Genomic DNA, 16,201 nt, shown 5'->3' on the forward strand with positions numbered 1-16,201 from the left:
ATGATCCCATATTTAGTACTTTAACTCTCGGGTCCAGGGACAGGTCAAAAAACGAGTAACTCCCCAAATAATGAAATCTTTGGAGATATTAGCAATAACTGACTGCTCCAGGGTCTGTGGTTCTTATAACAACCGTGTCAGGTTAAGCAAACCTCTGGGAATTCCTAATAGAAGAAAAAAACAACATATCTGGGGTTCCCAAAGGCCATGATGCAAATTTTCCCATCAGAGTCTGAGACTCCTGGATTGCACCAGCAGGTGACAGATTACAACCAAGTAGGGGCTGGAGTTTGTGTGGGTCCGCAGGCTGTGGTAACTGGCACTGAATAGCGGGGGAACAGAGTAAAGAAAAAAGCAGAAGGACCTCTGAGGCGGAGCTGGACACGGTGACCCGCCCCCACCCCTCCCTTCCTGGTTTCAGCCTGGCAGAAGCCAAAGCTTGGAAGGGCTCCCAATTGCAGGCATCTGCTTCTGCAGTGTCCAACACCCACCATGAGGCCTCTAGTCCTGCTGTGGGGCTGCCTGGTGCTCCCAGGTGAGGGGGAACAGAGGTGGCAGGGATGGGGGCATACAGATGCAAGCTTGGGTTCAATCTTGTGGTCTGTAGTTACTCTTTTTCTCTACACCGTAGAGAGATGGGGGGGTGGAATATGTTTCTATTTCGTTCCAGACACCTCAGCTTCAGCCCAGCAGCCCTGAGTCCAGCACTTGTTTTTTGAGCTCCGACCCAGGGTCTTTCTCTCCTGGGTTCCCTGGCTCTGCAGGTGTAAATGGAGCAGTGCCTCTCTGATCACAGTACAATGACACACATCCACTTATCCTGTTAACCCAGATAACTTTGTTGGATTCCTACTAAGTCTGTTTTTTCTTTCTTTGTTTTTCTTGCTTACTTTTAAATTTTATTATTGTTCGTGTGTGTGTGTGTGTGTGTGTGTGTGTGTGTGTGTGTAAGAGAGAAAGAAGATGGAGGGAAAGAGAAGGGGAGTGCATGTACAAGGTCAGAGTACAAACTTTCGTGTTCTCTCCTTCCACTATGGGATGGGGGGGGGGTCAAACTCTGTTTATTGAGTTTTCACTGAAAGAGAGCTCTTCCTGCTTAGTGTGTGTGAGAAACAGAGAGACAGAGACAGAGAGTGTGTTTGGTATATGTATGTACGTAATATATATGTATACACACATACACACACTTATATAAACATACATACATATACACATACACATATATAAATATACATACACATACATATACATACACACATATACACGCATACACATATATTTATAAAATGTGCAAAGGGCTGGACAGTAACCAGGACTGTCACCCACAGCAAAGCTTCCTTCACTTTTGTAATTTCGATCATTCCTTCCTTTTTGTCAGTGCTTGGAGGAGGAGTGGAACCTAGGCCCTGGAGCATGTTAAATGAATGCTTTGTCACCAAGCTATATCCCCAGCCCTTTCCACTTTCTACTCCAGACAGCCTGGCCTTGAACTTGCTCTGTTTCCGTAGCTGGGATCTCAAGAGTGCCCACCAGGCTGGGCTCATCAGAACGTATCTTATACCTGACATCAGTTGCTTAGTTGGCCATGTTTGCTTGGTTTTCCCTTAAAAACGTGTAAGATTAACTCATACTGTTTTTAATGGGTTTTTTTTTTTGTTGTTGCATGTGTTTATCATGTGTGAGTACACATATGAACACGCATTAGAGTATGAATGCTGTGGTACGCGTGAGGGGGAGGCAGTGTACAGCTAGCTCTTGGGAGTCTGTTCTCTCCTTCCTGAGGACTGAACTCAGGCTGTCAGGCTTAGCAGCAAAGCACCTCTGCCCCTTGAGCCACCCAGCCAGCCTGGCTTGTGTCTCTCAAACAACACGTCTGTTTCTAAGGTTTCCCAGAGGAAGGGAGAAGCCTGGGGTTTTTTACAGGGCTTCCCAAGAAGTTCTAACAGGAAAGCCTCCCTTCCTCCCCGTGAAGTGGGAGCTTCTGTTCTTGGCCTGGTTCTTAGACCCGAGGGAACCTTATCTCCATCTGTGCTGTGTTGTCAGGTTATGAAGCCCTGAAGGGCCCAAAGGAGATCAGTGGATTTGAAGGTGACACCATGTCCCTGAAGTGTACCTATGACAAGACGATGAAGAAGCACAGGAAGTATTGGTGCCGGCAGGGTGGTATCCTGCTGTCCCGCTGCGGTGACATTGTCTACACAAATCAGAACCAGGAGGTGACTCGAGGCATAATGTCCATCCGGGACAACCCCCAAGAGCTTTCGATGACCGTGACCATGAGGGACCTTACCCTGAAGGACTCAGGGAAATACTGGTGCGGGATTGACAGGCTGGGCCGTGATGAGGCTTTTGAGGTCACACTCACTGTCTTTCCAGGTAATGAATGACTCTCGTCCCCCTGCCTGGGTGTCAGGGGGTATAGAGGAGATGGAGGATGGGTAAAAGCCTCTGACCCATGGCTTCAGTGTCCCCATTACAGAAGGGGACAGTCTAACAGGGAGTCTGTACAAACAGCTGCTGAGCACTAGGGACAACTTAGAGATGAAGCCTCAGGGTGTCTCTGCTCTGGCAAGTCTGCCCATTAGGATCTCATAGAGCCAAATGGAGCTATACTTGTCATTCTTGGCTTAGACATGTGGGGGAGACTACCATGGGATGGGGACAAGATGACCATCGCAGGGGACAAGGAAGGACCTGCACGTCCCCTGTGTCACAAATATTCCCATAGCCTCTAACTATGGCTGCATCCCAGGCCTGGCCCACAGTGTCCCCTAACCATGCACTGGCCTCACCATGGGGATGATCTTTGCACACTGCTTTCACTTTCTATATCCTGGGGACCTCAGGAAAAGGACAAGAGGGGGCCAGAGTACAGGCAGCCCAGTCTCAGAACCATAAGAGCTAGGTATGTCTCCATAAGATCACTTCACAGATGGGGCCCAGAGACTCCAAGATGCTCAGCTTCTGGCCTAAGGTTGAGGCAGGAAACAGAGCAGGCATGATTCGAACCCAGATCACTGCCACCTTTATCACTGTTCAAACGATGGGTCCAGGAGCCAGGACCCATTCTAAGCTCAAGTCTGTGCTCAGAGTCTGTTCTCTGTCACCAGTGGGTCTCTATGACAATGCGTGGAAATAGAAGTAAAGGAAGGGACAATATCAACGTCTCACGGAGACAGGGTGTAGCTCAAGTGTCGAACACTAGCTCAGGATGTGTGAGATCCAGGGTTCCGTCCCTAATGCTATAAATAGCAACACAGCAACACCAGTGAGTGGATTGTGCCATATGAAAGGTTCTCCGATCAATTTTGGCCTCCAAATCAATTGTCTAATTTTGATTAGCACTGTCTATTTGTTTTTGTTTTGGTGCATCTCTCTGCGTGTGCGCATGCGTGTGCGTTTTACCTTTTAGATATTTGGTTTGATTAGCACTGTTTTAATTGGACTTTTTGTTTATTCTAGTAACATTGTCTTTGTTTTGTTTCATTTGATTCATTTTAGTTTTTAGACAGTGTCACACCATGCAGCCCTGGCTGGCCTAGCTCTACAGAGATCTACCTGTCTCTGCCTCCTGAGTGCTGAAACTCTGCTACGCCGCCATACCCAGCCTAGTGTTCTCTAGCTCTGAGAGCCTTACGACCATCCTTGCCCTCAGCTTATTCACTTCCCCGTGTGAGATCTGTGCATTCTTATCCTTCCGAGTCCGAGCTGGTTGGCTTCTAATGACGGACACTAACAATGACGAGAGCCACTGGGGACACTGGTCTGCTGGGGCAAACACGTGAAGGAGCATTGTTCTAAAGCAGACACAGGTGGAAGGATGTCCTGCTAAAGCATGCATCGTGAACGGACATGACGAAGGACTCTTCTGTAATGTTTATGGGTTTCTATTTTGGTAGCAACGCACTGGCACGATTTCTACCTGCCAGTCATTTAATCACTTCCTTTATCCCTTTTCTCCTGAGGCCCAAGACAATGGATAGTGTCTTAGAAACACACAAAGTGAATGCTGCTCTTTATTTAGAGAAGATTTTGTCAGCTACTTAGAGAAAAAAAAAAATCCCACACGTGCGAGCCACAGCCTTAGAGCAGAGAGCAAGTCCAGAATGTTCAGGCTGGGTGTGATCAGAAAGACTCAGGGTCGCTGGCCCTTGAGAAATCCCAGCCCCATAGGACACCCTGCAAAGTCATAGTCTAGTCAAAGTGGACACTCACTCTTCTGGAGACGAGCACAGGATATCAGGGTACACAAAGGAAAAGGTGAATTTTTCCATATTACTGGGGCATAAAGGTGATGATAAAAAATGGGGTGGGGTAGGGGAGAGGCCAGAGATGTAAGAGAACGGTTTCCCAGGGAGACAACATGGCAAAGGCACAGCGGTAGAAAAGGGGACCCTGAACACAGGGCATCTCTGAGTGGCTCAGTGAGTCGCACTCAGGGAATCTGGTAACTTTGACAAAATGACTTGAAGTCTGAGTCTCAAAGGCCTTGAGAGACACGCTAAGTAGATGGCATTTCAGCTCACAACTGCTGGGGGATACTGACTGCTCCCAAGCAAGAGGCAATAGGATCCAAGGTGTACTGGTGTCCATGCAAAGGGTAGCATGAGGGAGCAGGCTAGGGAGACACACAGTGTTCCAATGAGAGACCAGTGTGGGCAGCCGGTGGGGTTAGAACTGCTGGGACCTGCAAGTTATGGCTTCTGATTCGCTGGGAAGAGTCAAGGCTGGCACCTCTGCTAGGGGCAGTGGGGAGGGGGGTTGCCTGCTGTGGCAATGTCTGCCTCTCCCTTTCCTCTAGGAAAAAGGGAAAGTCCTGTCCCTGATGGCACCTGCTGTCCTTCTTCCCCCACCCCCTCCTTCCAGCCTCTTACACCTACAAGGAGCCTGCAGCCCAAGGCAAAAGCCTGGCAGACTCAGCTCCCAGAACTGAGTGAGTCAATGCCTTTCCTGCCCCTCCCCCGTTCCAGACAACATACAGTGAGGGCCACCCAGACGTTCCCAACAACCTCAGAAGCCACAATGGCTCGGGGTCAAATGGGAAGCAGGTACCCCTGAGCCCAGAACTCTTTCTCTAGGATCTGGGATGAGCCCGACCTTGGTCCTGACCTCAGGCCTCATCTTTGCCACCTTTTCCTGCCCAGTCTATAATAGATGTAGGAAGTCAGGTCTTGCTGAAGAATGAGAGTGTTGGGCAGCATGGAGAACTTGCTCTTTAATCAGAGAGTAGGTGGCCCTGGCCTGGACTACAGGGAAGACCAGGAAGGTGTCTGTGGAGTGGCGTAGAACAGGGTCTTGGGGGTAGCATTCTCTCAAAGAAAAATAGATCATGCATAGACGTGCCTGGCCCAGGTCTTCTTACTGAAAAGTCCCTCACCTAGGCCTCTGCTTGCCTCCTGGAAAGTGTTTTAGTTGAGGATGTCCTGAGAAATTGGGAAGGTTTGTGTTCAAAGGTCAGTCTGGGAGGGACTTAAGGGTCAGGGAAAGTGCTGAAGCATTGCTTTTGGACTTGTAGCTTCTCCTGGTCTCCACTCGACAGTCATCACGGCAAACCAGGGGAAGACAGGGGTCAAAGCCCCTGTATTCACCGAGGCGGCCCCAGCATGGTCTACAGGAACCTCCCAGGTTCCCCCAGGAACCTCTCCATATGCAGGGAGGTCTCCTCACACAGCGACCTCTCCTCATGCAGGGAGCTCCCGCCCAGTCATCTGGCTGCCCTTTACCATACCAGAGGACTCCAGGGGTGTAGCCAGCAGCGTCTCCAAGCCCAGGTGAGTGCAGGGGACCCAAGGCTAAGACTCAATCCTAAGACTCTCTTCTCTCCAGACAGACACTTCCTCTTGTCCTGACCATGGCCTGTGGCTCGGAGAGCAGCTTTCAGGCTTCATTTCCATCCCGGGGACTCTTACACAGCACCATCCCACATTAGGAGCCAAGTCATAGGCCATCTGAGGTGAAGGGTCCACTTTGGTCCCAGAACTCATCTTTCTTCCTGCTTAAGACATCCCAGCTCCAGGGTCTCCCTGTACACTTTGCCCTGAGTCTTTTGCTACATGATTTTCTTCACACGGCTGGATCCCAGCCTGCCGCAAAGGGTTCTGGGGCTCTGTTTAACTCCCAGTTCCTGACTTGCAGGTCACTGCTAACAGGTTCAGACCACGCTGGAAGTGTCCTGTAGGGCTGGGGTCCTTTTTTCCCCAGGCACAGCACACAGTGTTGAGCTCTGAGACTGGCCCCTGGTGCCGTCTGATCTCCTTGGACTGGACCCCGGATCAGAGCACTATGCTACCAACAAACGGGCCACATAAAGTAGGGCTGGTCAAGTGCTTGTCACGCAAGCCTGGTGATCTGAGTTCAAATCCCCAGAACCCACACAAGGATAGAGGGAGAGAATGGACTCTCCCCAAAATTAAGGTTCAATAGCAGAGCACCTGCCCAACATGTATGAGGTCCTGGGCTCAATTTCAACACCCCAGTTTTCCCGGCATAACATGGGACCATTTCTGCTTAGTAAATTGTATAATTTAGCAGCGAATGTAGCTAGGTACTGTCCTTAAGGTTTATTTTTAGTGGGAGGAGTATTTAGTTTGAGATAGGTCTCTTTTGTAGCTCAGGCTATCCTCCAGCTTCCTATGTAGCCAAGGATGACCTTTTACTCCCCATCTGCCTGACTTCACTTCCCAAATTCAAGGATTACAATCATGAGTAACCTCACCCGGCTTTGTACTAAGTACCTTAAATTCCCAACACGTTTGATCCTCACAGCCCTGCTTCACAGGAGATGGAACTGGTGGTGGTTTGGAAGGTTAAGTCACCTGACCTTTAAGTGTCGAGACCAAGGTTTGAACCCAGGAAGCACGGATTTGGGGTCTGAGTGCCCAAGCAGTCTTAGCCTGGCTGGCTTTCTCAGCTAATGCATGGAATTCAAGCACATAGGTAGCCAACAGGCTCCTTCTGTCTTTCTGTCTCTCCTCCAGTGTGTCCATCCCGATGGTCCGCATGATGGCCCCAGTCCTGGTACTCTTGTCCCTGCTGCTGGCTGCAGGACTAATTGCCTTTGGCAGCCACATGCTCCAGTGGAGAAAGAAAGGTGAGTGATTGAGATGGTGGGGGAGGGGGAAGGCTCATGCACACCTGCACTACGTCATCAACCTTAGTAAGACAAGCAGACCTCAGTGGGTCTGTCTGACAACCTTGCTGTTCACTAGGCATAGTGGCGCATGCCTTTAATCTCAGCACTGGGGAGGTAGATGTAGGTAGATCTCTGAGTTTGAGGCCAGCCTAGTCTACAGAGTGAGTTCCAGAACAGCCAGGACTGTGCAGAGAAACCCCGTCTTTAAAAACCAAAGAAGCAAACAAAAAACCGACCTAGCCATGAGACAGCCAACACTGGGAAGGACAATGGTGGTGGCAGTGGTGGCGGTGGTGGCGGTGGTGGTGGTGATGATGATAAAAACATTAACGAAAGCTGGACATTGAAGTTGTAAGCCTGTGGTCTCAGCTACCCAGACTGAGGCAGGAGAATGAGTTGAGTCAGAGAGCAAGCAGCCTGAGCGATACAGCCAGACCCCATCTCAAAACCTTAACAGAACTTGATGATCACACCCTACATCCTTTTTCTCATGTTGAGCCTTTGGACGCTTAGGTATAATTTCATGTGACCCTATTCCAGTGCTGGGTGACAGTGTGGCTTCTGTGCTGGGTGACGCAGGCCAAGCAGATCCACGTGGGTTGGCTGTTTCTTTGGCCTCCTGGAAAAACACATCATGGTGAGACCAAAACTGCCCCCTCATGGCTAGGAAGTAAAAAGAAGACAGCGTCCCACAACCCCCTCAAAGGCATGCCCCAATAGCTCAAAGACGCCTCCTAGATGGTAAACCTCTTAAAAGTTTGCCACTTCTCAGCAGTGCCACGTTGGGCACCAAGCATCCAACGAGACAGTTAAGATCCAAGCTGTTGATGCCCCTTGTGCCTGTTCCATTCAAGATGTGAACACAGTTCCCTCAATCACATTCTAGCTCACACAGATCCCAAAAGCCAGCTCCTTCCTGCAGGGCTGAACTAGACAGGGCCTCCTGCTTCAGGGCCTGCCAGCTGTCTCTGGGAAGCCCTCATACACCAATGACACAGACCTGTGCATTCTGGCAACGGCTTACATTCTTCCTGGCCTCAAGGTTCTCTTTCTGGGTCTCTTTCAGCTTGGCTGGCCACGGAGACACAGAAAAACAAGAAGGTCTACTTTGAAACCTCGGTAAGGACCCAATAGCCAAAGTCTGAGATCAATCCATCTGGGACTGAGGTCAGACTTTGGGGCCCATCTCTGTGCCCATCCAGGGGCAGAGCTTGCTCCTAGTCTTGAAGGAATCCTCAGGAGCCTACTTTTAGGGTGTGAGCTACATGCAGTATCCGTCATCTGCCCCTAGTCTCACCTGGTATCAGGCAGGGTCACAAAGAACTAGGTGGGCATCTTTCCACCGGGAGGTAACCTCTTCTCAGCCCATTTAGAATCAGGGGACATCAGTACTGGAGCAAGAAATGACCTGTGAATCCTGGGTCTGGCATTGATGTCAACTCTGAGCCCATCTCACCTGGCAGCAATGTTGGAGATTCGATCTCCCAGGCTCTACTTCCAATCCAACCTTTTAGGTCGGTGACTAGGAACCCCACAATCCACCAGAGTGCAAGAGTCCTTCAAACATGAGTCCAGTGTACACTTACAAGAGAAACTAAGGCCCAGAGAGCACACAGGTCTGACCCAGACTCACGTAGCAGAATTTCACAGTTCCTTCTAAAAGTTTATTTTATGTGTATGAGCGCTTTGCCTGCATGTGTGTCTCTACACCACATTTGTGCCTGGTGCCCATGAAGGTCAGAAAAGGCTGTGGGTACTCTGGAACTGGACTCACAGACAGTTGTAAGCCATTGTGCAAGTGCTGGGAACCAAACCCAGGGCTCCTGCAAGAGCAGTCAGTGCTCTTAACCATTAAGCCATCTCTCCAGCCCCAGATTTCTCCATCCTTATCACTCAGAACATTGACTCTGGCCCTCCAGTGGTCTGAGAATATGTTGGCTTAGCTGATCAAGGACCCAGCCACCAGTGACATCCCCCAGGAGCCTGGGTGTGTGTGGGGGGGCAGTACAGAGATCTCTGTGCCCAGATTCCTGGGGAACCAAGCTGCCCAAGCTACCTCCAAAGGAAGAAAAAAAATTTCCAGGCCAGTGCCCCTCCCAGGTGGGGAAGCTGCAAAATGTATTTATTAAAAAAAAAAAAAAAAAAAAAAAAACTTTGCCTTTCCTGACGCTCTACCTCAGATCCACTCAGCTACTTACAGGCATTCCCACTTCTACTAGGGCAAACATCTTCTTTCCTGGCGCCAGTAAGGACAAAAGGCTCCAGCCAAACCCCCAGGGGAGCGAGGGCCTGGTGGGAACAGGCTCTTCCTTGATTTAGGAAGCAACTGTTTTTGTCTCAGGAAGTGGAACAAGGCCAACAGTGGCTAAGGGGAGTGAGGGAAAAGTTATGAGTGGGAGTTGGGGTTGGACCGCCACCATAGGCTTTGGCATCCGGTCCTCTGGCTGTATGTTGGGAAAAGGGTTGGGACTCAAGTAGTCTCCCCATGGGCTGGAGAGATGGCTCAGTGGTTAAGAGCACTGACTCCTCTTCCAGAGGTCCCGAGTTCAAATCCCAGCAACCATATGGTGATTGAAACCATCTGCAATGAGATCTGATGCCCTCTTCTAGTGTGTCTGAAGACAGCTACAGTGTACTTATATATAATAAATGAATTATGAAAAAAAAAGAAGTCTCCCCACTGCTACCATTCTGGGCAGGTCTGCTTCCAACTTGGGGCATCTGAGCTCCCCCTGCAGAGGTAGGTAGGGACAAAAAAGAGCTCAGGGCAGTGAGCTAGGGTCACTGAGTAGCAGTCTCTTTAAGTTCCTCAAAGGTCAGAGGCCATAGCCACCGGAACATAACCAGCTGAGAATGTGTGTTTTGTTCAATTATTTCCCACTTGGATTTGGGAGGGGGTTGGGGGTTTTCTTTGCACACATTCGCATCAAAGAAGGAAGGGGACACTTGTCCTGGAAGAAAGCCAAAGGAACTAGACATGCAGAGTGGTCTGACATCCAGCACTCGGGAGACTGAGGAGGGAGAATTGCTGTCCAAGGCAAGCCTGGAGTACTCACGACAGAGACAGAGGTCATGGAGGGCAGTGTGTGCTTGATTCCTGTCCCTTCTATTGAGGCAGGCAGTATTATTTCCTCTGTTTTATAGACACAGCGACAGTCTCAGAGATGGAATTCTATGCCCACAAGTAACCCCAGCCTGAGAAAACCAGAACTAAACCAAACTCTCCAAGGTCTGAGAGGCTGGCTGCATAGCCCACATTGAAGTGTAAGGGTTGGAGCAATCCGGCCATATGTGCTGCTCAAAGATGATCCCCCAGACTCCAGGAAAAGAGCCAGCCTTCATCCCTAAGTACGAGATAGCCACAGATCAAATGTCTCCTGTGCTGTTTGTGTTGGGTGAGTCTTTGAGGCCCACAAAGAGCAGACATCCTGCTGTTCTCTCCGGTTACAAGTAAAGAAACAACACCATTTAAACAAACCATTTCAGAAGCTCTTCACTGGATCGTGAGATGCTGCCTGGAGACTGGGGATTGAATGCGGCTCACTTGGTAGTGCGCCTGCCACGGGTACTTGCACGAAGCAACTCAGCATAAAGTGGGTGTGGCGGTGCACAATCTATAACACCAACACTCAACAAAGTAGAGACATGAGGGTTGGAAGTAAGTTCAAAGTCTTTTCAGCTACTTGAGTTCAAAGCCACACTAAGATTCCTGAGACCCAGTCTCAGAAAACAAAGCCAGGTATGGTGACGTGTGCCTTTAATCCCAGGATCCAAGAGGTACACAGATCTCTATGAGTTCAAGGCCAGGCTGGTCGACACAGTCAGTTCCAAATCAGTCAGTGTTATATACTGAGGCCTTGCCTTTAAAAATAATGTTATCTGGATATTATGACCCTGAGAAAAAACATGTGTTCTCATTTTATGGCTGAGGAAACCAAGCTCCTGAGAGCTCGCAGCTTGCCAAGAGAACACCCACATGTAGGATGTTGTGTGGCCACAGAAGTGTGTCCTTTCTCTCTGGCTATTCCAGGCTTGCCTCTAGACCATCGATCCTGCCAAGGATGGCCTGTTCTGAGTTCTGATCGACTCTCTCTTACAGCTTCCAGAAAACGGATGGACCCCTGAAGACTCAACAGTAGACCCTACAGCGCCTCCCGAATATCTCAGAAACCCCAGCCCTTCTGCTGTGCCCTCTCCTGAGACCCTGAACCTCAGCCAGGTGAGAGCAGAAAGGCTCCGGAAGCCACCCATGCCATCTGACACCTCTGTGATAGTGAGGACAAGGCAGGGAGGGCTCTTTCCTCTGCACATCCACAGAAGCCATATGCCTGGGTCATTTCACCAACCTCCAAGTTCCACATTTCCCTTTTCCATGTTCAGTGTTTGGGAGTCTGTGGTCCAAGTGAGGCGCTGGGGGACGGGAAGCCAGGCTACCTGGTGAGATGAGATTGGGCTGGGATGGCTCTTCAGCGCCCCCTGCGGATGACACTAGAAAAGCTAGAGCGAGACCGCCTCACTATCAGGTTCCGCACTTCTCAACCTCACTGTCATCTTTCCAGTCTACAGAGGAAGAGGCAGCCCCTTCCCTGGACGCCGAGGAGGACGCGATGGCAGCCCCTCCCCTGCAGGTGTCTGCGGAGGAACTGGCCTTCTCCGAGTTCATCTCTGTGTAACTGCAGAATGCCCCATGGTCAGGCAATCCGAATTCGCAGGAATTCTCCAGCTCTACTCACAATCCACGGCTCTGCCCACCTTCCTTCCGGCTCCCTTGCATGCCCCAGATTGAGAAGTGACTGTGGACCCTAGAGCCCAGGATGGTACTTAACTATTCCAACCAGAGGCATGTTCTAATCCCTGAGAAGAGTTAATGGGTGTGGGCCTTCAGCAGGGCCTGGCAAGGCTCCACAGATGGGGCTGACTTTGTGTGCGGTCCAGGAAATTCCCTGGGAATGGGTGCCCAGCAACAGTCCCGCTTCCCCTCCTCTGACAGATTCCACCTTCACCTCCCTCCAGTTCTCCTGCATCAGGTGCTGTGGAGGAGACAACATGTCTGTGTCTATGAAACACCTGCATCCTGGCCCTTTAGAAAATAATTAAAATAGAATCCTGCAGACCCATCAAGACTCACCCAAACCACCTCTAGGGCAGGGCCGGGGACTCCCTAGCTCTGACAGGCGACCCAGCGATTCCTACACTTGGGCCTCCTGATGGGTCCTCAGCCCCTTCAAGCTAGAGTCTTCCTTCTCTCACTGTGGGGTCTCCTATATGCTCACTACATCCTGACACCACAGTCCCAGTAGGAGCTTCCTAATGTCTGGTCAGGCACACTGTGGTGACAGCCCAAGGAAGCCAAGGATCGGCTGTCTTTCCATTCTCCTCCCCCAAGGCCCTACATCCCTGGCTTTGGGAGGACACTGGAGGAAGGCTCCTTATCATCTCTGTCCAGAGGGGTTGCCCCTCCTTGGGGTCTGGAGGCTGTGGGAGAGTGGGAGGGAAGGAAGGAGGGACAGGAAGACAGTGGACTCCAGTAATAGAGAAGAATTTAAGTGAGGGAAAGACAGACAGACTGACTCAACTTTTTTTTTTCCTTCTTCTATTTTGTTTTGAAAAATTAGATGTTGGGAAAGAGGGTGTTCGGAATAAAATGGAGAAATCTAGGGAGAATACAAAAGAAGAGAGGGGCGATGTTTTTAGGATCATATATAACCTCACCAAGCCATTGGCAGCTCTGACTGAGCCTCGGCTCCCTACCCTTCTTGTATTTGCAGATGCTCCGTTTAGAGGGTCACATCTCTGTGCATGGCACATGGCTCTCTGTGCTCTCTAACCATAAACATCCCTCCATGTCCTCCCAACTTCGTACAATAAACTTTCTCAGCTGCATAGTATTTCGGTGTATGGCTATGCCTCAGTTTACCAAACCAGGTTTCTGCCACCGGCTGTTTTAAATTTGCAGGGTGAATCTTTATGCAGGGGCTTTAGCTGCTACTGGAAATCTCTAGAAGGATTCGCATGCATGGAAACATGGCCCCCGAGGAAGAAAATGTTTCTTCTTTTCCTTACCTTTCCCCAGTCCCTTTGCTTCTCCTCTGGCCTCCCCTCCCTCCTCTCCAACCCTCTGCTGGAGGGATGACCTGGTAGGTAAAATGTTTGGGAATTATCTGATTTTATTTAGGAAAATATCTTGATGCCAATTGGAAGCGAAAAAGAAGTTCCGTCCATCCCAGAAGTGGGGGAGAGGGTGTAAAAAAGATTAACATTGGCCAGAAAACCTGGTCACACATTTGCATTATGTGGGGAGCGTCTAAACAACCCCACCCCCACCCCGAGTCTATGTTCAGTGACACAGAGATCTGCTGCACAGAGCACAGAGGAAGACTACATTTCCCAGCCTTCCATTCCATCCTGGGGTTAGGGACTAGGTTCTGCCATACAAGTAGCCTTAGAGAGTCTGCAGTGCTAATGGTGGGATGGGGTGTCACCATTGCTTCCTGAAGAACTCCAGGTGGGGAGGAATGTGGATCCCATGGACACTCTAGGGCGGTGGTTGTTATTCTAGGGATCAAAAGACTGTTTTGGTGTCTCCTGCTCTGGGGTGAGCACCTAGCTCCCATGAGCACTATCACTGTGAGACTGTGGTGCTTGTCCAGAGGATAAAGCCAAGGTCATGGGAGGTGGGGGTGTCTGCTGAAGGCCACACAAGTCCCAGACGAGGTCACAGAGATTGACCATGAAGTCCCTGAGTCCACTGTTCCCCTGATGCTCACCAGTTCCCAGGCATAAGCACTTAAAAGGCGCCTCATCTGTAGACGGGAGGAGGAGGAGAAAGTCGCCACAGGAGACACAGACGCATGTCAGTCCATCCTCCATTCCGGAATGATTTATGCTGTGTTCTCTAACCTTAGCCTTCTCCCAAAACCACCTCTCCAACCCCAACCCCAACCAAAGACAAACAGAGCCAGAGACACTTGCTGTCACGTTTAATCAAAGGAAAGAAAGAAAACTGAAGAGATTGGATGGGTGGGTGGTGATGGGGAGAAACAGGGACAGCAATGAGCTGGGATTGAGTGTGGACCTTGGGGGGAGGGGAGGGTCCTCCTTCTCTTGAGGTCCCCAAATACAAGAGGCCACGGTGGGAGGGAGGGAGGGAGGACAGAGTCACAGAGCTAGCTTGGTGGGCACGAACATGTTCTGACCCAGCCCTGTGCCGGGTGAGCTGAGGAGGCTCGCAGTCTCTGTTCCCACCTGGCCAGTGCCTGGATGGGTGGTAGAGCCAGGCTCAGTGGGAGAGAGAGGTAGGAGGCTGTTCAGAGAGGAGGGGCCCTTGTACATTACTAGAGCGGAGGAGGTGGGGGTTGGATACCACATTCGATATCCAGAGGGAGGAACTGGTACCAACTCTCCAGCACAGTGCCCGCCCGATCTCTATCAGAGGCCATGGTCTTTTGGTTGGGGGGCTTTGTGGGTTAATTAAGGGGGAATCAGGGGCTGTCATAGGTGCTTCTCCAACCCTGTGCTCATCCTCCAGGGGAGGAAGGAACTGGCAAGGGGGGCAGTCCCCTTTGGCTAAGTAAGGGTCAGGGGTCACAGCAAGATACTGAACTATAGGAAAGGACATTGGTGATAGCGGATATGCAAATGAGCAGTGGGCGGGCCCACCTCTAGTCTCACAGCCGACGCCAATGCAAATGAGATTTCTAATATAATAAATATATTTCTAGCATTTGTAATAAATATTCTGTCTATTCTCCCTCCCTCCCCTTCTCTAGGAAATGGGCACACAGTGGTTCAGGGACAAGCTTGGGCTGACAGTGCAGCAAAGACTGACGCTCAGGAGAACTGGGAGGCACATGGTAGAGGTGGGGGGGAAATAGGGGGTGGGGGAGGGGTCTCCTGTGAGGATATGAGGCCCCTCAAGAATGAGGGATGAAATGTCTCCAGATGTCAAGGATTATCCTATTTTACAAAATCACCCTCCCCAAGGACTAAAGGTTGGTTCTTAGGAAAGGGTGAAATGGGAGAGGGGAAGAAGATCCAGGCTCTGGAGTCTGGAATGGGAGATTGTAAGAAATGGTGGAGTTGAGGGGAACCCTTATGGGGACCTCAAATAGCAACCTCCAAGAGGAGGCAATCCTCTGCCTCCCCTCAAACTAAATCAAATGTGTGCATATGCATGTGTAACGCACACACGCGCACACACACACACACACACACACACACCAAGGCCAGAAACACAGACCAGAACCACAGACTGCCCAGCCTGGAGTGCTGGTGGCACCGCTGGAACTGTATGGCAAGTGCCACTAAAGCTAATCTGTTTCCAAGTCCCCATTCCCAGTCTCCCTAACCCCTCCTAAACCCTAATGCCCGCGGGTCACCCAGATCCATCCAGAGAAAAAGTGACATGAACGCAACCTGCTGTGGGCTGTGGGTTATGAGGCCTGCAGGACTTCCGGTCCCAACAATACAGGGTTCAGCTTTCTAACTCTATTCCCAACCAGGGCTAAGCCTACTGCCACCCTCCAGCTGCAAGTCTGAGGAGCAGGGCTTACAAAAGAGGGACACATTGAGAAAGTCTGTGGAGAGACTTTGGCAGTGAGAAGCTTGGAATAAGGGAGGGACTAGACTACGTTTGCTCCTCAGGGAGCTGAGGCCTGCGTTACCAGCTGCAGCAACTGGCTTGTGACGGGGTGCCCCCAGCCTCTAAAATGGCCCGGACTGGCACCGTTACCTGGGTCTACCTATCTACCAGTGGTCTGAGTACCTGGCCATACGAGAACAGCCCAAAGCTGTTCCTCAGACTATAGTAAGGGGTGGGAGGGGGGCAGGGAACAGGGTGGCTGTGGTCAGTCCAGGGGAAAAACAGCTGGCAAGGTCACAGACCTGCTGACCACAAGGCCCCAAGCGGCTCTGCTCTTCCCTGGACTGAGAATTTCAGGAGTGATCTGAGATGCTCCTGGACACAGCACGATCCTTAGAAAGGGATGTCTGGTGGCCAGGAGACATGGGGAGTGGGTAGCACCTGGGTACAGAGGTACCCCATGAACACCTACCTCCCTGGCAGTGCAT

At 50.7% G+C, this 16,201-nt stretch overlaps 1 protein-coding gene across 3 annotated transcripts; it reads left to right on the plus strand.

The window, feature by feature from the left end:
* The first annotated feature begins 450 nt into the window (after positions 1-450).
* Positions 451-13,020, plus strand: CD300LG (CD300 molecule like family member g). 3 transcript variants are annotated; one of them, XM_080924476.1, is made up of 8 exons: positions 451-535; positions 2,044-2,376; positions 4,802-4,933; positions 5,516-5,771; positions 6,978-7,090; positions 8,199-8,251; positions 11,232-11,351; positions 11,692-13,020. In XM_080924476.1, the coding sequence occupies exons 1-8, from the start codon at positions 493-495 to the stop codon at positions 11,803-11,805; spliced, it is 1,164 nt and encodes a 387-aa protein (XP_080780602.1). In that variant the 5' UTR covers positions 451-492; the 3' UTR covers positions 11,806-13,020. The 3 variants fall into 3 exon arrangements, with proteins under 3 accessions (XP_080780602.1, XP_080780603.1, XP_080780604.1); XM_080924477.1 differs by having other exon boundaries at positions 5,690-5,771; XM_080924478.1 differs by lacking the exon at positions 4,802-4,933 and having other exon boundaries at positions 5,690-5,771.
* The last annotated feature ends 3,181 nt before the right edge of the window (positions 13,021-16,201 follow it).

The sequence above is a fragment of the Micromys minutus genome (assembly GCF_963924665.1).
Source record: "Micromys minutus genome assembly, chromosome: 10".
Classification (NCBI taxonomy): domain Eukaryota; kingdom Metazoa; phylum Chordata; class Mammalia; order Rodentia; family Muridae; genus Micromys; species Micromys minutus.

Bases quoted from the DNA above. Each gene is read 5' to 3' on its own strand.
- CD300LG (XM_080924476.1), top strand. From the start codon at position 493: ATGAGGCCTCTAGTCCTGCTGTGGGGCTGCCTGGTGCTCCCAG. The intron at 7,091-8,198 runs GTGAGTGATTGA...GGTCTCTTTCAG, and splicing joins GCTCCAGTGGAGAAAGAAAG to CTTGGCTGGCCACGGAGACA. The intron at 8,252-11,231 runs GTAAGGACCCAA...TCTCTCTTACAG, and splicing joins AGGTCTACTTTGAAACCTCG to CTTCCAGAAAACGGATGGAC.